We start from the raw sequence: 25,401 nt of genomic DNA, 5'->3' as shown, positions 1-25,401 counted from the left end.
TGTTCAAAGTTGGGTCTACATCTAAAGAAGCCCTGACTCTCCTGAAATCGGCGGTCAGCATTTTCTCGCCTCATTGTTGGAACAAAGAACCTTTTTGTTGAGTGCGGCGTCTTGTGGTGGAGGATCATAGGTCAATGACCTGAAAACCCTAGTAATGCTAGCCATTCCTGACAGCAGTTGAAAAGGTGTCAGTGCAATTGCAATAATTCTGTACCTGTTGACAAAGCACATATACTGTAGACTGTTAGAGGAACGATGCAGCAAGAATCATCTTGATGATCCAGAGCTGGTGCAACTGAGGTCAAATGTCATGAGAGGTTATTCCAACCCACATAAAAGTTAAAGCATTTTATTTTCCATCTGTTTTCTCGTGAAACAATATTTCTGAGTTTAATATAGCGCACATCCTCAATTGCCAGGAAAAGCTACACGATAATTCCTTATGCTCCCTTGAAGGCTCAACTACCTCCCCACCCACGCAATACTAAAATGAAAGCGGGTGTCCATAGTTTCCATAGCAACAGGTCATGCAGTGTCCCTATTACGGTGATACGTGTGAAAAAGCGGCTTATTTCTCCCCTAACTCGATTTTAATGATGTGTTTTGGTGTTCAAATATAAATGTGTAAGAAACAGGGGCTTCTGTTCAGTCACATGGTGGGAATCTCACGCTGCTTCATTTTTTTTATCTGTACCTGTGATCAACCCCTAACAGCGATTTATCCAAATGAATAGAACATTTCACTTTAAGTAGAAGTTGTTAAGAGTGTTAATCTGTACGGTAGTATCCCTCAGAGACCTGTGCTGATTCATAGTTCTATATCCAGACGCAGGTCAAACTGTGAGCTATTTTATGATTGCAGTCCATCGGTTGCTCTTGTTTTTAGTCCTCTGCCTCTGACTATCAGACTTATAAGAGGTTAGCCGACTTACCTTGTTTGTAGGTGTGAGTGGTTGGTTATCTGTGCTCTTTGAAGGACTGCTAACATGTTCTGAGTTACTGACAGTCCCAATAACCATATGAAGGAAATAGGTAGAACAATGTGAATGAATACATGCAGCAAACAGGAGTAACACCAATTCAGGGTTTATCAGTTATTGGAAGGCCGATGAACAATTGCAGTGACAATAAGGATTTAAATCATGATGACATTTTATCTCTGGCCTCTTGACCTCCAGCTCACCCAATTAAAAATATTTCTTCTGCTTATTGAGTTCCCAGATCAATCCTATTAAAGCAAACAATTTTCAGTCAGGCTTTTTAAAAAAGCCTACTTTCCACAGCCCTGTGTGTGTGTTTGTGTATGCATGCGTCTTAAATATAGAGACCTATTTCTGCAAGATTAAAAAAAAAGAGCATCTGACGTCAAGAGGCAGGAAACTTCAGCCGTCTGGTCGGACCGCAGCGCGAGTGTCCGTGTAATTAGGTTTACATGTAAATGTGCAGCAGGTTGTGTGGGGAAGGGAAGTCATAAAAGTATAGTGGGGACCAGATGTTCTATTTTTAACTCCTGGTCCATTTTAGGCAACAAACACTGTAATAGGATAATTGTCAGAAATGTGCGTGACGCAGGATGTGGAAGAGATTTTGTGCTCATCTTCCAAGATAAACCACATCCAGATGGCATCAAACTTAAAGCAGAGTTTGTTTTCATGCTCTGTGACTGTTGGAATTTGAACAGTTGAGCTAAATATAGACACTAGATTCTGTCTAATCTCCTTCTGCATACTTACTCTCACATTATAGATCTTTAATCTGGTTTGTTCATGACTCTTCTGTCCCAGAAGAATTTGACGCAAGGTTTCTTCTTTTTGTTTTTTTGAAATATTGAAATGACCAGAAGAAATATCTAATGACTTGATAAGTTTGTGGGTTTTTTTTTAGTCTTGCTATGATGAAGTTCCCCTTAGGTGTACATATGCTTAGCACGAAAGTAAACATTTATCTGATCTTCCCCAAGTATGTGTTCCTCCAACTTGGTATGCAATGTCTGACAGTCAAAACCTTTATTGCTCTTTAGTAGCGGTTTCAAAAAATACAGAATGACCCTTTTGCAGAAGTGGAACTCTGAACTCCATCCTGTTTCAGTTCATTTGTACATCACCATGCTCAGGACCGAGTGCTTTAATATGAATTACTTTGTTGGTCCCCAGTGTGCGGTTCGGGCGGCGACCCAGGGGCGGGTTCTGGTGTTGGAAGGTCTCGAAAAGGCAGAGAGAAATGTCCTGCCGGTCCTCAACAACCTGCTGGAGAATCGGGAGATGCAGCTGGAGGATGGACGCTTCTTGATGTCAGCAGAACGTTACGACAAGCTGCTGCAGGTCAGCGCAGCTCCGTCTCATGGCCTCTGCCTGAACAGATTGGATTGCCACTAAATTATTCTTTGCACCTCTGTTATGTAATATCACAGCACATTCACACAGACACCTTCTGTGTTCACCAAATATGCTATAAATATGTTGTAAACAGGTTAGGAGATGCATGCTTATCCGGCTCCTGGCTCAGTGTTTAGTGATGATGCGCATTATTACATGACACAAGCAGAGTTTTATTCATTTGACTTTGAGTCATGCCACTTAGTGTTTTAACAATCGACCTCCTCCTCTTTGATATTGGCTTGGTTATTCCCTTGTAATGAGATTGAATCTTGAATTGAATTTGATATTCAAAAACTTCAGTTTATATGTACATCTTAAACTCTACCTGGACACGGATAAATACGTTTGTGTCTTACAGGAGCACACCAAAGAAGAACTGGACAGCTGGAAGATTGTGCGAGTGAGTGAGGACTTCCGGGTGATAGCTCTCGGCCTTCCTGTCCCAAAGTACAAAGGCAACCCTCTGGACCCCCCCTTGCGCTCTCGCTTCCAGGCTAGAGACATCTACTACTTGCCATTCAAGGTCAGTTTAAAGATCTCACGGGCCACATAAAGTGACTTGGAAGGTCGGCTCTGTTCATAACTTTGCCTTAATACTAACGTAAGAAAATTTCTAATTTTCAGGACCAACTGGAACTGTTGTACTCTGCAGGACCAAATGTATCTGCAGAAAGGTAAAATTTCACTCACATTTCAAGAAAGCATGGCAGCTACTCTTACCTATTTTGTCTCTTTTCTGTGAACCAGAGTGTCACAGCTTCTGTCTTTAGCAACGACCTTATGCTCCCAGGAATCATCTACCCTGGGACTTCCTGACTTTCCAGTTGACAACCTTCTTTCTGGCATCAACATCTTGGTGAGATGACTGATGTTGCTTGCTGTTTAAACATATAAGTGTTACAACTGAATAATTCTTCTGTTGTCTTCGTTGTAGAATGCGTTCCCCATGTTGTCCTCCCAGCAGCTGGTCCAGAGACTTTACCCTTACAACAATATCTTAGGGAAAGAAGGACGTTCAGCAGTGGAAGGTGTTCTCAGTGTAAGCGACTATAAAGACTTGACATGGTCTTCATCCAGGCACCCATGCTGGAACTAACAACTCTCTCTTTTACACAAACTACTACTGTAGAATCTCTATTCTGAGACATAGAAAATGTGACATTGTGACATGTGACAAAATGTGATTTGTTTTGCTTTTATGGAGGCCGTTTCTGTTTGTCAAGATGGGTGTCTGATTAGTCCAAGGTTTTTAGTGGTGTCAGACTCCTGCCTTTGGGGAGGAGCTCCATTGAAATCAGGGTAGATTTATTGTCAATTCTGCAAGATGAAGTGTGTTCTGTTTCAGTAATGGTATAATTCAACTCATATCTGGATTTAGATCTTTGAATATTTATAATTGCTACATGTGCCATTTGTACTGTACTATTTGTGGTGCCACTGCAGTCATCCTAGAAAAAAATGTTGCTGTCTTTTTAATTCGATGGCTTTGTAATCCTCAGCGGTTCGAGCTGTTGGATGGACGGCGGCAGCAGCAACCCAGTTCCATTCAGAGTGTATCTAGGACACACAGTGTTGAAGGAACAGCTGATGTCACCTTACTAGTTGCGAACAAAGGCATCACCTTTCAGGTAACTAAATCCTGAGATGTCACATTCTGTGATGTGACATTTCAGTTTTACAGTGGAGGGATTTATTCCTGTGTATTCACTTTGAGGAAATAAGCTCCTGTGCTTGATAGGTTTGTAATCCATAAGTGTGGTGACGATTTTTAACCCACACATCCAAAACTCTCCAGGTCCCTGCTGGTGCCAAAGAGCTCCGCCCCCCCAACAGCGGCCCCACCTTCATCACCACGGCCAGTCACTCACAACTGATCGCAGAAATGATGCAGTCACACATGGTTAAGGACATCTGTCTGATTGGCGCCAAGGTAGCTCACGATGATGTCTTTCTAGCGATCCGTGTGGGAATGTGTTGTTTGTCACTGATTATGGAGCGCTTGTGATTTCAGGGTTGCGGCAAGTCTGTGATTGCGAGGGAGTTTGCAGAGATGCTGGGTTACAGCATTGAGCCTGTCATGCTCTACCAGGTGAGGAAGAGCAGTTCTCGACAAAAGACATTTGGTTTTTTCACAAAAAAAAAAATTCTCTGTCATTCTTTTATCCCAAAAAAGAGTGGTCATATACAGGCAAGAACCCGATTTGCAATTGAACCCCTGACCCCCTACAACACCTGCCAATAAGCTAACCAGATTGTTGCACAAGTCACTGGCACTGACTTGCATCTTTGAGAGTCGCCAGGAGTGAGCACAGCGAGTGAGTGAGTCATCCAAGTTGGTGATTCATTATACATTAACAGGCAGCTTTGTAAGTGTACATGCTAATGATTAGCTCTCTGGGTGGCTGGTAGGAATCAAAACAGTGAATACATGTCAGTGGAAAAGCCATTCCATGACAGATATACTGGTCTGGGGTTCATGTATTGCGTCTGTAGATGAATAAACATTCCTGCAAAGATCTTGTGGATGCTAAATGATGTTCAGCGACTGGTGTCAAGCCGTACCAAAAGTAAATAGTCAAGAGTGGACTCAAAAAAGGAAAAATGTTTTCTTAGTATGTATATCTTGTGCCACTTAAATTATTTTCAGCTTCTTCTTAAATCATCATTTAATTATGTGTACAATCTGAGTGTTTCTGGCTTGTTTGGACTTGATTTTGTTGACCAGTTTTTCTTGTTGAGGAGGACGATTTGAATCAGTGAATGAATGTCCTCTTTATGAGTGTGTGGGATCTTAGGGAATTCTGTGTGCTGGGTGATGATGGTGGAGGAAGCTGGCGTGCCGAAGCCCAGTGTGTTATTGCATCAGCGTGCAGCTATTTTTAGCTGCCTGAGGTCAAAGGTCACTCGTGCTGTGGGAATTGTGGAATCCTTTGCCAAGCAATTTGTCTGAAAAAAATCCATTTTTGGAAAACAAAGGAGCATCTTGAGCTGCAATGTTTCTGTGTGTGTGCAGCAGATCTCTTCAGGCTGGCTTGTGTTGTGAATAGTTTGATCCACTACAGAGTTGAAGATTATTGCATTATTGAGTGTTTTCCTTGGTTTAGCTAAGAAATAGAGCAAATAAACAAATAAACCCAAAATAAGGGAACACCCAATTAAGTGTACATCGAAATGCAAGCTATTTAATTTCTCAATGTCTCAACTAGTGTTTCCCTTTCCTCCTCTCAGCCGATTATTCTGTTCATAACTCTCACTCCGCACAGGACATGACAGCGCGGGACCTTCTCCAGCAGCGATACACTCTTCCCAATGGTGACACAGCATGGCGGCCTTCGCCTCTAGTGACTGCTGCCTTGGAAGGCAAACTGCTTTTGCTGGATGGAATACACAGGGTCAATCTTGGAACTTTGGCAGTCCTCTCAAGGTGAGGCATTTCCATCATTTATATATTTTACGACATTTCTCTTTAGGAGTTAAGGTGAACTGTTTTGATTCCCGGTAATACTTGAAGATGAATTAACAGGGAGTTGCACAGTCAGGACAGAGAATGTTTGATGGACTTGAGTATTGTCTTTCATGCAGGATAGAAGAAAAACTCTTAGCTTAAATTTTACATAAGAGAAAAGGCTTAAACAGTGCCATTTTTTGAAATGTAACCTTTTAATTTGAAGATTATGAGTATGAATCATAAAAGCCCTTTCTTTTACTATATTTTTCCATATAATTTTTTTAGTTTGAGGGACAAGAAATGTAGAATTACATTTTTAGAGCACTACTTAATATTTAATTTCACAATTCAGTTCAGCTCTTGCCACCTGCAGGGAAGGAATGCGGGCAGATAAAATGGGAACTTAAAAATAATTCATGATTTTTTATTTAATGGCAACAATAATAATAATAATAATAATAATAATTACTCACAAGCCAGAATTATAAAACTTAAAAATATATGAAGCACTCAATAACCATCATAAATACAGTTTAAATTTTGTAAAACCCATCACTGGTTGTCTTGTAGAACACATCATATGGAGTGAAATATTTTCTAAGAAGTGAGTTACACTCAGTATCGTAAGTTTCTTTTAACCTAAATTATACCGGTATTTCTGTGTCAGGTTGCTTCACGACAGGGAACTGGATCTGTATGACGGGACCAGGCTACTGCGGTGGGACCGATACCAGACCCTGAAGGAGCACCTACAGTACACGGATGAACAACTGAAGGAGAGGTAAGCCCTTCTTTTTTATATCTGAAGAACAAGTACCACTGCAGGAAGGATGTTTGTGGTGGGGCATCTGGACTTTAAAAAAACCCCACTTCCTCATCCTTAATCTCCTGCGGCTGAGGCTTTTAAGCACAAGGATTGTGGAGCATCGGTGCTTTGACGTGCCTCCTGTGTGGTTCCTTATGAAAGTGCCGCGGGTTGCAAAGTGAATTTGCTGACTGTGTCGAATTTAGATTGCATCTGGATGGTTTCACATAGTTACAGATCACCACATTTGTAATGGAGTCCTAAGTACTTGCAACATGTTATAAAATGTAATTTTTTTTCTACATCTCAGAAAATAAAGCTCTTTATATATATATATATGTCTATATATATATGTCTATATATATATATATATATATATATATATATATATATATGTCTCAGAGCTCAGCCCTAAACGTGCTCCCCAGCAGAGGAAACTTCGTCACACACGTCTTTTGATGTTGACGATACCGAACACTTGCTCCGCCTGCTACAGTGTAAATATATCCCTATATAGTCCGGGTGCCTCTGCAGGGCGAGTGTCACAGACGTTCCTGTCCGCTCCAATCAGACGATTTCATAGCTGGCTGTCTAAAGTCGTGCTGTTCGCACTGATGAAGATTGCTTTGGACAATGACGTTCCCTCAATGCACACTCGCCAGCGACACCACAGACACCTGCTGCTTTGATCTACACGCATGAAAAGAGGTTGAACTGTGTATCCGGTGTTATCACTTTTCTTCTGTGTGTTTGCCTTCAGGTCAATCTTCCCCATTCACCCATCGTTCAGGGTGCTTGCCCTAGCAGAGCCCCCTGTGGTGGGCGCCAGTACGGCCGGCAGCAACAGCAAGGGTCAGCAGTGGTTGGGCCCAGAGCTGCTCACTATGTTCCTCTACCACACAGTCCATCCTCTGTCCAGAACTGAGGAGATCACTCTCATCCAAGGGCTGGTGAGGTCTTATTTGTGCGAAATGTCCTCTCAAGAATGTAATGAATATTACATTTTTATTTGTCAAGATATAACATGACTGTATGAAGGTAATTTTGTAGTTAAAGGTCTTTCATCATTCTCCCTTTAGACTCCCAATGTTCCTCCAGAAGCTGTAGAGCAACTGTTGCATCTTACACACGGTCTCCGCCAAACAAATGATCAAACAGTAAGTGTGTGTGTGTGTTCTTGTACTTTTTTGTGAGAACCTCTATGAGGTTTTGGTCTACAGGGAGAGGACATTTTTGCTAAGTGAGGACATTTTGGCTGGTCCTCACTTTTGTTAAAACTACAAAATAGCACGGTTATTATAAACGGGTTTTACTTTGGTTAGGGTTAAAGGTTTAGTTTAGCTATTTGTTTTAGATGGTTAGGTTAAGGTGAGAGGCTGTGAAAAGCATTATGTCAATGACAGTCCTCACTAAGATAGGAAGACAAACATACGTGTGGGTGTGTACGCATGCAGCTGTAGTATTCAGCTATAGCGCAAACGCCTTGTGATTTAAAGAATTAATTCCTGGATGGTGTTTCTCCCCAGGCTCTGTCTCTGGCTTCTTCTCTTTCCACCAGACAGCTACTGAGGATCTGTCGCCGGCTCTCGCAGTACCCCGAGGAGAGTGTCGCCCACGCTGTCAATAAGGCCTGTCTCTCGAGGTACACCCAAGTATGGGGAACAATACGGCATGCGTTATTTAGTGAAAACTTTGTGTGCAATCAGATCACTGATTTTTTTTTTTTTTTTGTGTGTGTTCCCTAGGTTCCTTCCCAGTCTGGCTCGAGCTTCACTACAGAAAAGTTTGGCCAATTGCTCCATAAAAGAAACCTCAGATGCTACTGAACACACACGTGATTTCAGCTGTACGTCACTATTACTCTCATGTTCTTCTCAGCCACTCAATGCATATTAACAACTGAACTGTATCATGAATGGTTTCAAAATACCACCACATTTTTAAGACAACAAATGCTTCCTTGTATTACAAAATGGTAGGAGTAAGACCCAGTGTCATAAAAAAGTTATTATTATTATTATTAAATTATTATTTGGAACTTATTTTGTATCGCAAACCTTGCATTGGATCTTCAAATATTGACAGTTATTTTTATTCATATTTCTTTTTTTTTGTTATTATGATTGTTAGAATTATTGTCACATTGCTCACTTATATTGAATCAATTCTATATTTTATTTTCTATAATATTGAATTATCTTTTTTTGCAGAATATTTTTTAATTTTCAGGTATTTAAAGATGTATTTTCTTCTGATAATTCCAAATGATTTTTATGCCTACCCTAGTGACCAACACTTGAGTGGTTTGATTGTACTAGATACACGCAGGTGACCTTGCCATGTGTTTTACCCCAGGTAAGGTCAAAGACGGAGTATTGACTATAGGCAAGGTGTCAGCTCCCGTATTCAGGCCGCAGGAGACTCTGAAGGTTCCAGATGTGCTTTTCTACGATAACCCTCAGGTATTTACAGCCATTTATTACTGTCCGTCTGTTGATAAATTCTCATTTTGGAATGATAGTTTCCTAACTGTAATAACTGCAGCCACGTGTACACAATTACGCATAGACACCATTGGAAACTCTCTGAAGAACACACAATTTCTATGCACAAAACTGTTCCCAGGTGTCTTAGTTAAGTTTAGTTTAACAGCATAATCAAACAAACTCCGAGTGTTAGATTAATCTTTAGATTTCCACCTCTGAGAGCACACTTAGTTGTGTGTACATTTCCTAATTTCTGTGTTAGTGTATTTGCTGTAGAAACAGCAATCTGCTATTTTACTCTTAATGTCTTGAATAGAATCAAACTGTAAGCTACAGTGCTAATAAATACCCTTAGTTCCTTCTGAGTCGGCCACCGGACTCATTACTGCTCTGTTTGCGAGCGATCAATTCCCTCCTCTGACTGATCACTTCAGTTCTAGTGACTTAGGCACGTCTTCCTTCAAGAGGAAGCCGCAACAGAAATGACATCCTGACGTCCTCAAGCAGCAGCGATGATGCAATGCGACCCACATTGCTATCTTTTTCCCCTGTCCTCTTTCTGCATAGATTCCTCTCACTGCGCTTGGTTAGAACAAGGTTTGATGAGGACCATATGTGACGAGCGAAAAGCAGGACGTCCTATTTAGCTTCGACCTGTTTTCTGTCAAGTCGTGGAAAAAAGCAGGCGATGAAATGATGTCTCAGACGTTTTCCTCGAAGCTCATGTTTGCTGTTTGCTCTTGGAGACATTCCTTCATTTAATAAATCTGACATCATCCCTTAGTAATTTGTCATGCTTAACAAGGAAAACATCTGAGGTCGATAAATTGACATATGAGCTGATCTGATTTTGCAGCACATCATGGTGATGGAGGACATGTTGAAGGACTTCCTGTTGGGAGAACACCTTCTGTTGGTGGGCAACCAGGTGAGTCAAGTAACTTAAGGGTCCTTTCTGAGTTGACACTGTCGCTCGGCTTGTGATTTCAAATTTGTGCAAAATGAGAGTCATAGCACAGAGTCAGAAAAACACTCCATGAACACATGATTTGGCAGTACTTTTTCCAAGAAATATTAATATTTGTAAATTGCTTTTCTTCCCGGAAGCCATTTATTCAAAGTGCAGCATTTCATTTTAGATTAAACTAGCTTAAATAAAGATATGTTTTTGGAATTTTAATTCAGGGATTGTTTCAAATATGTTATTCACCCCAAATGTAATGTCTTTTACTCTTTTGTTCTTATTGTTTTGCATTGAAATGAAGAACAGTTGTCATCCCATCTGTTTTACTGAAGGACTGTCTTGTATAGCACTCAGAAATCTACTTTCCTCAACTGATTTTTTTATATTTAGTTCAGTTAATAATTGAATAGCAGCTATTATTGACATACTGTTGGCCATTCATCCAAATGCTCTGGTTAGAGGCCATAATTAAAGATTGACATGAACGGTTTTGACTACTTTTCAGTCAGTGACTAACCTGTTGGTTAATACTTGAACACTTGAACACACACACTGTCGTCTCTTACAGGGAGTGGGCAAAAACAAAATAGTGGACCGTTTCCTACATCTTCTGAACAGGCCGAGAGAATACCTGCAGCTGCACAGGTGAGGCCACCCGACCGCCGAAGATCATTAGCTCCACTTTCTCTCATGAGTTTGGAAAAATTAGCATGTTATATTTGATTCATCGGATAAGTCACTTCAGTTAAGTTAGACAGAGAGCCAACATTGATTCTTATATGTAGAAAATAATACAATATTTATATATAATTTATTTTTTAGATATAAATATTGATACTTATTGGTCAAAATAAGAGAAGTTTTTGCCACATATCTATATTACTTACATTAAGTATGTTTAATGTATATTTTTTATATGTGATAAACAGCTACAGACATAGACACAAACAAATAATATGTATAGACCATGTCTCCAACAAGTGTAAGCAAATCCTATAGCTATAGCTGATCCGTCTTGTTTATGAGCGTCGATCTATCAGCGGCAAAGCAGTTTGTATAGATTTGAACACTAATTAGAGGGTAGGGGTCTGTGTGCTGACTGATGACCAGAAAATCACCGGTTGCTGCTCTGAGATCAATGACAGCTTTGTAAGGAAAAGTTAATACACATGTTGGTGGTGTGGCGATTTGTTTTAGCAGTTTGTCAGAATCCGAGTGACCTGATTGGCTCACCAGGCGACTGCTAAAATAAGGAGAGCTGTGCTTGTGGAGCGTCTGGTTGATGTCTACAGAGATGTGGCTCAGAAAAGCAAAAGAGCTGCTGCTCTCCTGGAAAGAAAGTGGGTCAACTTCTAGGTCAGAACAGCGGCTTGTTAAAATGGGAGGTCAACACAGATGTAAGGGGGTTTTGTCTATTTAATTGCTTATATGTGTGTCTAGCACTGGGCCTTCTAGTATTACTCAGCTTGGAGGTGTAAAAGACGGAGACTGAAACACAGAAACCATTTTTATTTTTCATTAAATACCTCCCATTTAACAGCCTTGCTCAAGAGATTAAAACCAAGCAATTAAACTGTGGTCAATATTTTTCCAGCATGTATTATTCAAGGAAGATCTGAACATGCTGGAGAATCCTCAGGTCTTTTCTCTTTCGAACGGTCAGATGGCAATCTGTTTAATTCATGAGCCAGATTCAGACCTTCAGGCATTTGTTCTGTATGATGATTATCATGGATGGAAAATGCCCTCTCCTATTGGTGTATGTGTTCACCTGCTTGGTCTTGAGACCCTACTCGATATGGCTTAATAGTTCCAGCGTTTTATAATGCAGTTAAACATACTCTATATGTACTATGTCTGTTATTAAATTGGCTGTTTTTTGGATGTTTATTTTTCACCCATCCACAGCCATTCTGCTGTACTTCTGCTGCAGGTTACATTCAAGATATTGATGCCATGGTTTTTTGTTTAGAATGTCCAAAGACAAAAGCTGGTGCTCACTTTGTCAGGCCTCCATTCAACCCAAATGTAGTTTATTTTACAGTTCCAATCCTCCCCAACAGCAACAGCACCACATTGTCTATAAATTTCGCAAAGTGCCACATCAATGATAGATAGATGGGGTTTCATGAAACAGTATTGCAGGGTTGATGAAACAGTGTCCTGCTTTTTAGAGGCCTCAAAATGGTGGTCTAGGTTTGGAAATGATGTGAGGTCTCAATGAATGAGATGTTCAAGTCCAGACATTTTACAGCCTCTGTAAATCATGTTTCATGAAAATATCATCAACTCTCCAATACTGTGTCATGAAGCCTCATCTGCTTGTCACTGCCCCACATAGAGCACCTCATTAGCACTGCAAGTTCATGCAGAGAATGTTTTTACCCGTTGCCATTGGAAGGACTGGGTCCTTAACTCATGTAAAGGTGTGTAGATAATTATATGTTGCTGTATTTTAATGAGATTGTGCTCATCATTTTAAACCTACAGAGACACCACTGTCCAGACTCTGACTCTGCAGCCGTCAGTACGAGATGGAATCATCATGTATGAGGATTCACCCCTGGTATGCACCCATGAACAGCCTCATGCTAGTAAAACTCCCATTTCAACTCAAAAAATCTGTCTACTGGCTTTATTAGAAGACCAATACAAGTTTAATTTCACCAGCAAAAATGTCCTTCCCACATTTAGGAGTAGTAGCACTTAGTGAAATGCTGTAACTCTTCACTGCCACGATTTAAGTCACCACTAACAATCTGTGTTGTGGGGAGTAATGAGCCAAATTCTGAAGACTGAAATCTATTGCAGGTGAAAGCTGTGAAATTTGGACACATTCTTGTGATCGATGAGGCCGACAAAGCGCCCACCAACGTAACCTGCATCTTGAAAACCCTGGTGGAGAGCGGCGAGATGATCCTGGCAGATGGAAGAAGAATCATCTCAGGTAGGCTCAGTCAGAAGCGTGACATCCCCCAGAGGACTAATAAATGTTCGAGCTGAGCACTTAGACGTCTAAACAGAGACATCTCTCATGGAGGATTATTGTAAAAGCCTTTATGGAGCCGGACCAGTAGATTTTGGACCGAGTTTTTACATGATTCTCCGTACTACAAGCCTGCTGCACTTGAAGGAATGTAAACAGAAACTTGAGATGTCAAATTTAACACTAGCCTGAAGTAGTCAGTGCGGTGGAGTCATTTGTAAAGTGTGTGCGTGCCTGCTTGTGTGTGTGTGTGTGTGTCTGTTAAGTAAATATTTCTGTATGTTGTTGTCAGTTTGATAATATGACCTTTTTTTTAGATCCACGTGAATCTGAGGGAAAGGTGAACACCATCGTCATGCATCCAGACTTCAGAATGTTGGTTCTGGCCAACCGACCCGGATTCCCGTTCCTTGGGAATGACTTTTTTGGTGCTTTAGGTAAAAGATTATTCACCATGCATCAGTTCCTGTGATGGGAGGTTCTGGTCTGGATTGTTGCTATGCTAAAACCAAGAGAGAGTAAACTACACCCACATTTAGTTTTAGTTAGTTTTATGACCATGTTTTTCATTCATACTGACGTGCATTTTATTTTCGTTCATGATTGATCCGTGAACAGGCGACATCTTCAGCTGTCATGCTGTGGACAATCCCAAACCCAAAGCAGAACTGGCCATGTTGAAGCAGTACGGCCCAGATGTTCCTGACGCTACTCTGGAGAAGCTGGTGGCTGCTTTCGGAGAGCTGCGCTCGATGGCTGACCAGGGATCCATCACGTATCCCTACTCCACCAGAGAGGTGGTCAACATTGTCAAGCACCTTCAGGTAAAACATCGTAAATCAAACAAGTCAGGTGACCAATCTTGTTGTGTTGAAAAATTGGTTACACTTAATATAAAGGTGTCATCTGTGGTGCATTCTGAGTACATTCAGAAGACATCATGTTTATAGATGATGTTATGAATGTCTATTATCATGAACAACAATTTTAATGTGGTTTCTAAGGTATTCTTGTATAAAGAATTTGAGAGAATAGTGTTATTTCTAATGACATATTGTGTGTTTAGGTTAGGGTTATGGGTTCTTCAGTCTGTATTACTCAATTCAGTTAAGTCCATGACTTAATAGTTCTTAAACCTTGCCATACATGAATCTGATCATTCATGACATCTTCATTGATGTCTTGAACATTCTAATAATCCACTATACAGTATATGTGAGCTTTAAGTAAAGAATTGATGGAAAACCATGGCTGCCACTTGAAGAATATAAGTGCGATAATACATCACTTTGCATGTTATATATATTAATTCAAGTATCACCGTGTTAATAACCGGAACGTAGTTGATAACAGCACTAATAAATTGAATTGTAGATATACTGTATATCTCAAAGAACTGTAATGTATGTCTTAATCAGTATTGACAAAACATTGTTACAATAAAATTAAAAAAACTAAATTATTTAAAATATGAATAAATCCAAGGCTTTCTATTTAAGATTCCCATACATGGTTGAAGAGGAAATTAATCCAAACGCGGTCCCTGTTTGTGCAACACTATCAATCTTTTGTTTGTATTATGCTGGCCTCACACACCTCTCAAAATCTCTGCTCTATTTTATACTGTGACCACACGCTGAATATAAGAACAAAAGTCTGTTGTTCCCGCAAAGCGGAGGTATAGAAGGGTTGACTCAGCTCTGGTGCTGTGATTCAAATGTAAACCACAAATTTTGACCGTTAAAAGTTCAGATTTGTTGTCACCTTATCCTCCACCGTCCGTCCTCATATGTGCAGATGACATTTTTGTCTTTCACTGTATGGTCTAGTGCAACAACCCCAGAATGAAAACACAGTGGGATGGTAAATTCTGTTCAGGTTTTGAGAATGAATCTAGAGTACATGCAATATGTACAATAAACTGCTTCATATGACATGGAAATCTGACATATTTTAGTTGTTTTAGAATTATTATTGATTACGGCATTGTGAATAGTAATGGTCCATAAAAGTAAAGTAAAGGTCATTCTTCTTTTAAAACGACTTTCCTTACAAAACAAAGTTTAGTTATTACTCCTTCCAAGTAATGTCTCTGAAATTGCAAAAAGCAAAACTTAAGAGAAGCCTGTGTCTTAAGAGTTCAAAAAGTTGGTCCTGATTCTCCTTTAAATAAACAGTTTACTTTAGATATCCGTGTAAGATGATATCGTTTTTGAGTTTCTGTGTGAAATGCTTCATAAGGAAGTGCTAGGCTGCACCACAGGCTGTGCAAATGTTAGTTCGACCACAGAGATGGACAAACACGCCAGAGAAAATGAAGAACTGATAAATCAGAACTGGATCAATAATTCATTGCTCACGGACTGACCTCCTTTTTCTTTCATATTTCCCAGAGGACCTCCTTGTTCCGCCATTAATCTGCGGCACTATTGACGCCCACAGTTTTGTGACATCCGCAGAAAGGTTTTCAGGTCTAAATATCTGGTTTGAGGCTGTAGGTTGTAATTTACTTTTCACTTTTGGTCGTAATTGCACCTCTGCGGAAGCTTGAGATCGATGTGCGCAGATGCGATTTACATCTCTGCGTATGTAATGGCACCTCAGGAGATGAATCGCATGTTAGTTGATGGGGTTTGAACTGGTTAAGAGGAAGCTGACTTGCTGTGGCCACCCTTGGTGGGAAATGCTAGGAGACACAAGCACCTCATAGTTTGATGTTATTTTCTGGATGCATGACTGTAATTGAGTCACGTGGACAGTCATACATGTGTCTTCATGTGTACCAGTGATTTTCTGGGCTCAATTTCAGGACTGGGACTTATTGGCAGGCTGTGATAGACTCCAGGAGTCAATAAATTCTCATAGGAGGAGCAACACTATCTTCATTTGACCTCCTCAACTTTGTTCCCTTCTTCACAACAGAAATTCCCTAATGAGGGGTTGGCCAACGTGGTGCGCAACGTCTTTGACTTCGACTCGTACAACAAGGACATGAGGGAGGTTCTGATCGAGGCGCTGCACAAGCACGGGATTCCCATCGGGGCCAAGCCGAGCTCCGTCAGTCTGGCCAAGGAGTAAGACTGCAGGGTCACGAGACGATAGGACACGCTAGTGATATAATAAAAGTCCTCCTTTTGTAGTGACAAGATTGGTTCAGAATTTTACAAATATTAATTGCTTCCAAACACTTTTATTCCCACTTATTATTTGTATTTGCTTACTAATTTAAGCCTTTAATAAGTATTTTTCATCTGCTCTACCTCTCGTGCACGACACATTTTGTTGCACATCATGAACTGATTTAGAGATCATTCCCTGACACACTTGAAATTCAGCTTGTTTTCTCGATGCGTTATTTTAAGTAGACTGATGTTACCATGTGGAGCCACTCATGAAGTACAAAACACACTAAAAGAGAAGTCACATCATGCCAGTTTAAGACGTACTCACTTCAAGCATTGTTTCATCCTGTACAGTTTTGTCATTTTAATAAAGGAAAATATTTGTTTCTCTTGTCTCTTGTTCGTTTATTCTCTCTGCATTTGTAATTTTAATGAAAAGATAAACGCTTGAGGGAGAAACAAGTATTTTCCTTGATATGTTTAAGGACAAATTTTAATCCATGCTCTAGTTATGACCTATTGGACCACTATGTTAACCATTTAAGTTTCATTCATAACTACAGATGTTGTTGATAGCCCATTATTTATTACATAATTATGTTTTTTCTGTTGTTTTAAAACATTTTAATAATACATTTTTGACATAGAACAAAATGATTAAAATGTAATGAATTATTTTTATGTAAAACAAATTATATTTACTGTTTTGCTTCAATATTGAACAAACTGTTGAAAAAAAGATTAATAATGATAATAGTACATTTTTTTCTGAGTGAAAAAACCTCATTGGAAAACCTAGTTCCCTGAAAACATTGTTATTTTCAAAAAAATTCTCTCAATGTCTCACTAAGTTGTTGTATAATATCACACGCACTATTATTCATTTCACTTCAAAAAACGAAAAGAGCAATGTATTTCTGTCCTCTTAAAATGGTTGGTATTTAAAGCGTAGGCAGTAAACTGCAAGCTGTGTGAAAAGACTTTCATGTCGTCTCCTTTGACCCCAGGTTGCCGCTGCCAGAGGTCAAGATGACAGGATACTGGACCATTAATCAAGGTGTCAACGCTCGAAGGAAAATGCTCTGCCCGGCTGAGACTCGGAGGATAGATGTGAAGGTATCCCAGTGTTTTTGTACCACTTTCATGCTTAGATTTTATTTGTTTATTTGGGGACAATGCTATACACTTAATCTACTCCTTGAGGTGTTATAAAGTATTTTTTATTTGCATGAACATGTTCCTATCAGAGGCAAATGAGACTCGCAAGTGAAATACCAAATGTACATCAATCTTTTTTTCCAAACCCTCTGGTCGTTGCTGTGGTGGATCACAGAATACCACAAAGTATTGGTAAGCAGCTGGTTGTGTTTGTTGTCTTGTCCTAGGGCCCGGTGTTCTTGCGTGTCCAGAGTTACCCGTGCAACAGACAGGAAAGCCGGGCGATGAGTTTCAGCGAGGAGAAAGTCCACTGGCAAATTCCCATGAATGAAGTGAACATCATTTGTGATGTCACCACTAAAGATGGTACGCGCACACACACACACACACACACACACACACACACACACACGTAACTTTGTAACCATTTTGGCACCATCTAGTGGTCACAGTATGAAATAGAACAGATTACTGAGTTAGTTATGCATTTTAATCTCATTAATAGATCACAGGAGTGTATATTAAGCGCATTATATTTCTAATATGATAATAATAATGCAAAGCTTTAATCTTTGATCATCCGTTATGACGCATGTGCAACGTTATAGGACGTGAGGTACATGCTAAACCCCTGTGGAAATGGAGTGAAAGTACCAACAGCATATTTAAGGTTCATCCTGTTTCCTTTTGCAGATGTGATGTACGTGGCCACGTGTAACCCGGTGTCCCTGTACTCCATGAAGGAGCGGGGGGAGGCGATACAGTGCATGGAGCTGTACGACGTCTTCCCTCGCACCATCAGCGGAGTCTGGCAGCCTTTCGTCACCGTCGCTCCTCTAGGGAACCCCCTGGAGGGGCAGGTGGTTCTGCACGAGGAGCAGGTAGGTGCATAAAGTACATTGTACTTTGGTATACCTTCATGTAAGCAGTGCGCTGACATATAGCTGTTGCAACATCAAACTCAAACTCTACTGACTTAGAAACAGAGTAGTCATGTGTAGCCGCTTTGTGTTAGTGTGTTGATGGATCCTAAAAATTCTGTTCTGTTGTATCAGAGGAAGATGAACAGACAAAATAAAGTTCAGCTGCAGGTCAGCGTCGTTGCAGGAGGCAAATATGAACAAGCACGCAGGATGTAAAAGCTCCATGGATCTTTAAATATTAATTTCATGGGATTATCTTCTGTTGAAGATTGTTTACTGGTTGTAGTTTGTAAATTAAGAACAGATCATCATTTGTATGAGAAAGTGGGAATGATTTGGTAGTCATCCAACTAAGAGAGTGATTCACAAATAACTTGTCAAACACTCTAAATTCAGGGTCAGTTTTGATTCAGGAAGTGGGGGTTTGCCTTCTTAAAATAGCCCGGAGTGTGTGTGTTTCAGCATAAGGAAAGCATCAGAGGGAAGTAGAGATGCGCAGTCAGGCCAGTCCTGTGGCTTCATCCCTCTACTACCGACGACGCGTGTCAATGATGCGTTTGTCAGTGAACTGTAAAGCTTGAGTACCGAGGTCGATTCTGGACGCTCTGCCAACATCGAAGTTGAAAAGATGGATATTTTTGCCTGGTAAACAGCGACTCCTATAGGCTGTGGTGAAACATCACGTTTTCATGAAAAAAAAAAAAATCACTTCTCTGTATCTACCAAAATAAATAAATAAAAATTATACAATACTTCAGGTGAGGTGCTATGATGCATGATACCATGTAGATTGATTGATAAGATACTTTTTTTTTTTTACTAATGTGGCTATGTTTCTACTTCCTCGACTTTTTTTTTGTACCAGTCCTTTACTTTCAGTAGGGTGATTATAGTACATGTACATAATGCTAAAACAGTGATTTGATTTGCCTTTTTCTGTGAATGACTATGAATGCAAACATGAATATTTATTTATGAAATAAATGAATAAAACACAACTTTACTTGAACCATTACCGTGTGTTCTTCTTTTCCCACCAGAGCAACACGATTCTCCATCTGGACATGGTCAGCGGTGCTGTGCGTCGACTCATGTTGTCTCCAGAGAGCGACCCGCCTACGGCCAGATCCTCAAACTGGTGGAGCAGCAAAGAGGAGCAGGTCAGAGGGCACCATGTGCATTTATTTGAGCCTTCCAAATGTGAGCACAGACCAGTACTGCACTCAATTGGAGATAAGAAATCAGAGCTGGGAGCTCAGAGTGGTCTGGTGGCTTTATTAGTGGGAGCATCTGATAAACTGGACTGAATGCAGTATCCTATCTGAACAGAGCTGCTGATGAGTTCAAATTGCAGCTCTCTTCTCTCTCTGGAAAATTGTGTGCAGCCAAAGACCTAGCAGAGGAGGGAGGGTGGACGAGTTCGCCCCTCATCTATCTCTGCGTGAGACAGATTATTTGCCAAACAATCTCAACCAAATATTTCCTCTGCTTGTCCTAAAATACAACCCTTATTTTCATCTGAGCCAGCATAATGCTGCTAAGAGGCATTTGTACCCAATTCAGTCTGAATTACATTTCATCCTCCAAACAAAAACATTTTTTAATCATGTTATATACCACTTTTGCCTAGAGACATTTGAAGATCAAGCAATGGTCTTGTCTTCATAGGTTGCCTACAAAATGTGTCGCGACTTTTCTCACAAGAACTGGCTCCTCTTCTACAAGGAGGAAGGGTGAGCAAGTCTCTCTGGTAGACATGAGGTCGAAATTAAGTCGTTGAGTTATTGATTTTACATTTTTTGTCGGGGTCTCAGGAACCAGCTGGAGGTGCTGGACGTTCTGGAGGGCCAGGTCCACTCCATCTCACTGCCCATCAACTTGAAGTCAGTTTTCCTCGTGGCAGAGGATCGATGGCTGCTGCTCGAGAGCAACACCAACAAGTGAGTGATGTCAAATCAGCGAGGCAGGACCGGTTTATAAGTTCAATAGGGAAAATACCTGAAGTAGAATTTTAAATATGAGGGAGAGTGTATGTATATATAACCAACTAAATATTTAAATGTGAATTTTTTTTTTTATTACAGTATTTTTAAGCTATATAAAAATCAGAAATACACAAACTAATATTGGTAGATTTAGTGTGTTTAAGTGTACTGCTATACTACTCTATTACTAACTATATACTCTATACACATTTTTATAAAAGTCTCATTTAAAAAAAGGAACAATTATTATTATTATTATTATTATTGTTGTTGTTGTTGTTGAATTGTTTTTTGGTTTTTTTAATCACTTTTCACACACTTTTGCCTTTTTAACAGGAAGTTCCTGCTGACCAAGCCCATGCACATGGCTCCGGAGGACTCTGGCGTCTGTCAGCTGCACAGCATCAGCGACGACTCGGCAAGCGCAGGTCACGGCGTCAGCTCAGGTATCAAACCATGTTGGTGATTTGTGTCACACGACTCGCACATGAATCAGATATATACTGCGTCCTGTCCAACCACAGACATGATGTCAACCTCTCTGAAAGAATCAGACAGACAGATAGAGCCACTGAGTCTGAGGAGTAGTGCGGCTATATAAAAAAATATAATGAAAAAAATATCATTCACTGCTCTCTCTATTTATTATTTTATCAAGTTGAGTTTTTCATTTGGACTATTCCCTCATTTTTTTATCATTTTTGTGTGGAACTTTTTTTTATTTTTTTTTATTTTTTTTATTCCGTCAATATGTTTATTCAATGGAATGACAGTAAATATCCATTGAATTTTTCTATCATTATAGTAACAGTTGCTGTCTGCTTCTCTCTCCAGACGGAGTTCAACCTCAGATGCTCTCATCTTACCAGCTTCCCAACGAGAATCTCAGTGCTGCTTTGGACCAGAAGATTGCTTCACCCAATCGCATCATGACAGATACCGGGTCGTACGCTCGGCTCATTGTTGGCTTCCCAGAACTCATGGTGGGTGACCATACAGCAACACATAGTTCCAGTTCCTGTAACCTTTTATCTCTTGCCTAGTCTCCCAACGAGGTCTACAGCTTCCAAAGACCAGCAGACCTGTCGGCCATGAAGAGCGGGGAAAGCGGCGCCCACTCATTCTTCAGATCAGGACTTCGGTCCGGCTCAGCCAAACGAGACAACTGCGCCAGTTTGCTCTCATCCAACCAGGTGGTCAGAGCGCTGCCACCTAGCAAGGTCCCCCTGAAGGAAGTCTACCCCAAAGGTAGATCAGCTCATAGCTCTTGTATATGTTAAGCTCAGACATTTACATTTAACTCTCTCTCCCCTCAGATGTCACACCCCCAATGGCAGCAGCGTATCTGGAAGTGACAGACCTGAACTCAAAAAAAGTCAAATACATTGCAGTTCCAAGGTAAATCCAGGAGTGTTCTTGACTACTAGCGAATACTCTCATTCTCTTTTATATGCAGCCATTCACTAGCCTTGAATGATGTTTTTTACTTGTATTTTATGACCATTCTCTTGATCATATTCCCAGGTCAATGACAGTGTCGCCTTACACCAGCTGGTTGTCCAAAGTGTCGGAGTCCGACGTGCTGATGGCTCCTCTGGGGTCAGGAGGTGTGGTCACAGTGGACATGGGGGGTTATGTCCGAGTGTGGGAGACAGGACTAGACAACCTCCAGAGATCCCTGATGGAGTGGAGAACCATGATTGGGTCAGAGGATGGAAGACCAGTCCAGGTACATTTGCACGCGATCATCGTTTTATTAACGTTCGCTGCTGCGTTCTCAACTTTAGCCGCTAAGTGGCAGTGTTCGCTAAATAACGCTGAATTGAGTCTGCGGTTTATTTGACCGCCGAGAAATTCCTGATTTCACCCAGGACTAGAATGTTTCCAGGCCCAGAATTTATGACCTGGCCGGGTCAGTGTGTATGAAAGGACGGACATTGTTGTGATGATGTAATCAGGTTGACCCCTGCTACAGGTCAGGACATTGGGAGCAGCACTGAGGCAGCATTGTTCCACATAAAAACTCAGATGTTACTGAAGCTCTGTTGATCCCAGTTTCGCCTTCTATCATTTCGTATAATACCTAGTTAGATGCCAAAATGGAAATATATGTCTTTACCTGATGACATTTAGTGTATCATTGATGGATGTCTCTTTTTATTGAGATATGGATTTTAAATATCATATTTTTTTAAAGTTTCAGAAGACAATTAAAATTGATGTTTGCGTGACTTAACATTTTTTAGTCTTTTTATGTAAAGTTTCAGCTCAAACTTTTATGAGGTGTATCCCCGATCAAGTATACGATATTATCTTTGTACAGAGCTTTAATACAGAAGTAACATTTTGGTGATTAAAAGGGCATCTAAGAGGAAATATTTTAATCCACTCTGGACAAAAGGAGGGGGTCCATCTCCAGCCTTGCTAAAGAGCCTTCCCACTTCACTCTTCTGGCTGACATATTGGACTTCTTTGCTTGTCTGGAAACATCCGCCAGTGTCGGATAATTTCATTACATTAAGATCAGTCCCTGATCTCTCTGTTACTCTGGGCAATAGAAGTGAAGCATACACCCATCTCTCACTCCCTCCACCTGCAGTAGACACCAGGGACCTCGCCCCGGTCTGGATTCCTCAGTGGTCCGCTCTTCTTTGAAGAGGCGGCAAGACCCCCGTAGGTCAAACTCAGACAGAGTCTCCCTGTGCTCTCTGTTAGCCCTCCACAAACAACACTGGTGCTACTGTATCTGAAGCGCACTCCATGAAAGGCGCTATAGAACCCAAAATGCGTTTGCATACACACCTCAGCTCGGTAGGAGCCCTCGAACTGATGTTTCCAGCAGCTGCTGATTTATTTTGGAGCTATAGTAGTTCATCAGAGTGTTTCATCATCATTTGACTTCTTCTGCTGCAGATTATGTGAAAATATCATATTTATCTTTCTGTACATTCCTGTGATTCTTCTGAAATTGAGCGACAATTTTTTTTTTATCATTTTACGTTCAAGCATTTTACATAACCATCTAATTTCATCAAGAATAAAGCCAACCAACAGTGAACATCAGCACTGACAGTGGGTCTCCTCTCGCCACATCACTTTACTCTCACGTGTTCAGGAGTCGACGGCCGTCTCGTTGTCTAAACACGACACATCTTCTTGTTTTGTTTTTTTTCGTCTCATGGCTGCCAACCAGGTGATGGCAGGTTTCCTGCTCAATGTCGTAATGATGACACACGCTCTTTAAATAAGTCCATCACAGAGCCCAACAGCCGGGTGTTGCTGTGACTTTTTTGTTGTCCTCAATATCCCCCCTCTTTAAATTAAACTCTGTTGGGGATCTAGATTCAGTCTGAAATGAAATTAGAATTAGCTGGCTGCTTGATACACCGTATTCGAGAAGACTTGTGGAAACTGCGTTACTTGTATCAGCTTGCCTGTTGATCGACACATACCTTCATGCAATCCTGAAATTTCTGCTTATGAATGGATACAAACAAACCAACCTGAGGCTGTTTAGAAGATTTAGAATGATGGACGATACGATCCTTTTGTGTTGGACACTTTTGGAAGACAGAAACTATCACTGTTCTCCTGCTAAATTGTTTTGTTTTGTGTGCTTTAGTACCTGCAAAACATTGGCAAGTCAACCCTAAAACTCTGGGTATTTAAATAAGGTTTTAGTCTGGAAAATATGTCAACAAAATAAACAAAACGTACTCAACTTTTCAAAAGAAAAAAGAACACAAGAAACAAAACTAGACTGAGAAGAGAAACTTATAATTTTTAAAAAGTAACCATAACAACTGATAACTAAATTTTAAAGAAAATATGTAACTATGAAAATAAAAAGGAGGAAAAATGAACAATTAAAAAGTGATGAAAAGAAGTCATTCAGAATAAGAAGAAGCAATAAGGACAGTTCGACTGACCGTCACTCTGAGATATTAAATATAGTTACAAGAAGAAAAAAATTGTACATTATCAAGGCTGATGTTAAACAAACCAGCAGGAAGTTCTCAAAACTCTCCTCAAATCTAAAATCCACACACTGTTGTGAGTGCAGGTGGTAGTTTAACTGCTCCTCTCACCAGACTCACACACTTGCAATAAGACACACAGGCTTTCCAGCTCTGTGGAAGAATCTGAAGGGAGAATCCTAAATTTATGAGCCTATTAATCCTGAAGGACGAGGCGTAGGCCGCTGATGACGGCGTGTGAAGAAGAGACAGGGTGGAAAATGTCTCTCAGGGATGGTCATGATTCTCAAACTTCTCCCTTTGCCCACAGCTCTTATGTACACAACAGTACTCTAGTGATGATTCAAGAACAGGTTTGTGTTCAATGTTTGACTGCACATTGGATGCTGGTTTTATTCCATGTTATGTTCTGCTGCGTCTCCTTCAAAAAAAAAGAGAAAAAAACTGTACTTTTATTTAGTTAGTTTTTCATGATTATTGTTACTGAAATTGTTGTTAGTGATGGTGGGCCATGGACATGCTACTCACCTGCTTACACACTATGCAGTTGACTCAGATGGTCTCCTCCAAATCCTAAAACGGAGCATGAGTCAGCACTTAACCGGACGTGAGTGAGACAGATGAGACCCTCAGTAGGTGATGGTGAGCAGACAGTATCAGTTTAGGTATGTGTCGGTGTGACCAAGGCATGTGTAACTTCTGCGATTCAGTCACATGTATGCCATGCATTCATTCATTCTTTCTTTCTTTCTGTCTCTCTTTCTTTCTTTCTTTCTTCATGGCGTTAGCGGGTTACTCAGTCAGGATCAGAACTTTCGGTGTGCAAATAAATATCATTTATTTATTATTAATTAATTACCACAAAGACTCAAGCACATTACCATCAATCTTTTTTTAATGCTCTGTGGGAGTGAATCCAAACTCCTTCTTGTGCAGTGTGTTTTCTCCTCCATAGCCCTGCCATGTGTGTGTGCGTTCATTCGTGCGTGTGTGCCATAAAGTGCTTCCTGTGTCAGCTCCATCAATCACCCTCACAAATATGTATCAGTGTGTGATGGTTCACGTGGCGTGTCAATGGGTCACCGCACTGACCTTTCACTCCACCTCACATCTATGGCTGTGACCAACTCACTGAGCTCACTCTGACACACACAGCTAAATACACATCG

At 40.5% G+C, this 25,401-nt stretch overlaps 1 protein-coding gene across 1 annotated transcript in view; it reads left to right on the top strand.

Moving 5' to 3' along the window:
- vwa8 (von Willebrand factor A domain containing 8) overlaps window positions 1-25,401 on the top strand; it is a 40,758-nt gene that overhangs the window by 2,601 nt on the left and 12,756 nt on the right. Inside the window, exons 5-37 of the mRNA XM_053876344.1 lie at window positions 2,154-2,321; window positions 2,737-2,901; window positions 3,003-3,052; window positions 3,126-3,234; window positions 3,313-3,417; window positions 3,878-4,006; window positions 4,174-4,308; window positions 4,390-4,467; window positions 5,642-5,802; window positions 6,494-6,607; window positions 7,392-7,581; window positions 7,711-7,788; window positions 8,158-8,273; window positions 8,377-8,477; window positions 8,987-9,093; window positions 9,974-10,045; window positions 10,650-10,726; window positions 12,572-12,647; window positions 12,893-13,028; window positions 13,385-13,504; window positions 13,686-13,891; window positions 15,990-16,141; window positions 17,197-17,305; window positions 17,575-17,713; window positions 18,041-18,228; window positions 19,311-19,430; window positions 19,939-20,003; window positions 20,085-20,210; window positions 20,592-20,701; window positions 21,090-21,238; window positions 21,299-21,503; window positions 21,572-21,653; window positions 21,780-21,984. Of these exons, the coding sequence (XP_053732319.1) occupies window positions 2,154-2,321; window positions 2,737-2,901; window positions 3,003-3,052; window positions 3,126-3,234; window positions 3,313-3,417; window positions 3,878-4,006; window positions 4,174-4,308; window positions 4,390-4,467; window positions 5,642-5,802; window positions 6,494-6,607; window positions 7,392-7,581; window positions 7,711-7,788; window positions 8,158-8,273; window positions 8,377-8,477; window positions 8,987-9,093; window positions 9,974-10,045; window positions 10,650-10,726; window positions 12,572-12,647; window positions 12,893-13,028; window positions 13,385-13,504; window positions 13,686-13,891; window positions 15,990-16,141; window positions 17,197-17,305; window positions 17,575-17,713; window positions 18,041-18,228; window positions 19,311-19,430; window positions 19,939-20,003; window positions 20,085-20,210; window positions 20,592-20,701; window positions 21,090-21,238; window positions 21,299-21,503; window positions 21,572-21,653; window positions 21,780-21,984 (4,143 nt within the window). The remainder of the gene's footprint in view (window positions 1-2,153; window positions 2,322-2,736; window positions 2,902-3,002; window positions 3,053-3,125; window positions 3,235-3,312; window positions 3,418-3,877; window positions 4,007-4,173; window positions 4,309-4,389; window positions 4,468-5,641; window positions 5,803-6,493; window positions 6,608-7,391; window positions 7,582-7,710; window positions 7,789-8,157; window positions 8,274-8,376; window positions 8,478-8,986; window positions 9,094-9,973; window positions 10,046-10,649; window positions 10,727-12,571; window positions 12,648-12,892; window positions 13,029-13,384; window positions 13,505-13,685; window positions 13,892-15,989; window positions 16,142-17,196; window positions 17,306-17,574; window positions 17,714-18,040; window positions 18,229-19,310; window positions 19,431-19,938; window positions 20,004-20,084; window positions 20,211-20,591; window positions 20,702-21,089; window positions 21,239-21,298; window positions 21,504-21,571; window positions 21,654-21,779; window positions 21,985-25,401) is intronic.

The sequence above is a fragment of the Synchiropus splendidus genome, chromosome 10 (genome assembly GCF_027744825.2).
Source record: "Synchiropus splendidus isolate RoL2022-P1 chromosome 10, RoL_Sspl_1.0, whole genome shotgun sequence".
Classification (NCBI taxonomy): Eukaryota; Metazoa; Chordata; class Actinopteri; order Syngnathiformes; family Callionymidae; genus Synchiropus; species Synchiropus splendidus.
The sequence above is the reverse complement of the archived record's forward strand: the minus strand, read 5'-3'. Positions and strand labels throughout refer to the sequence as shown.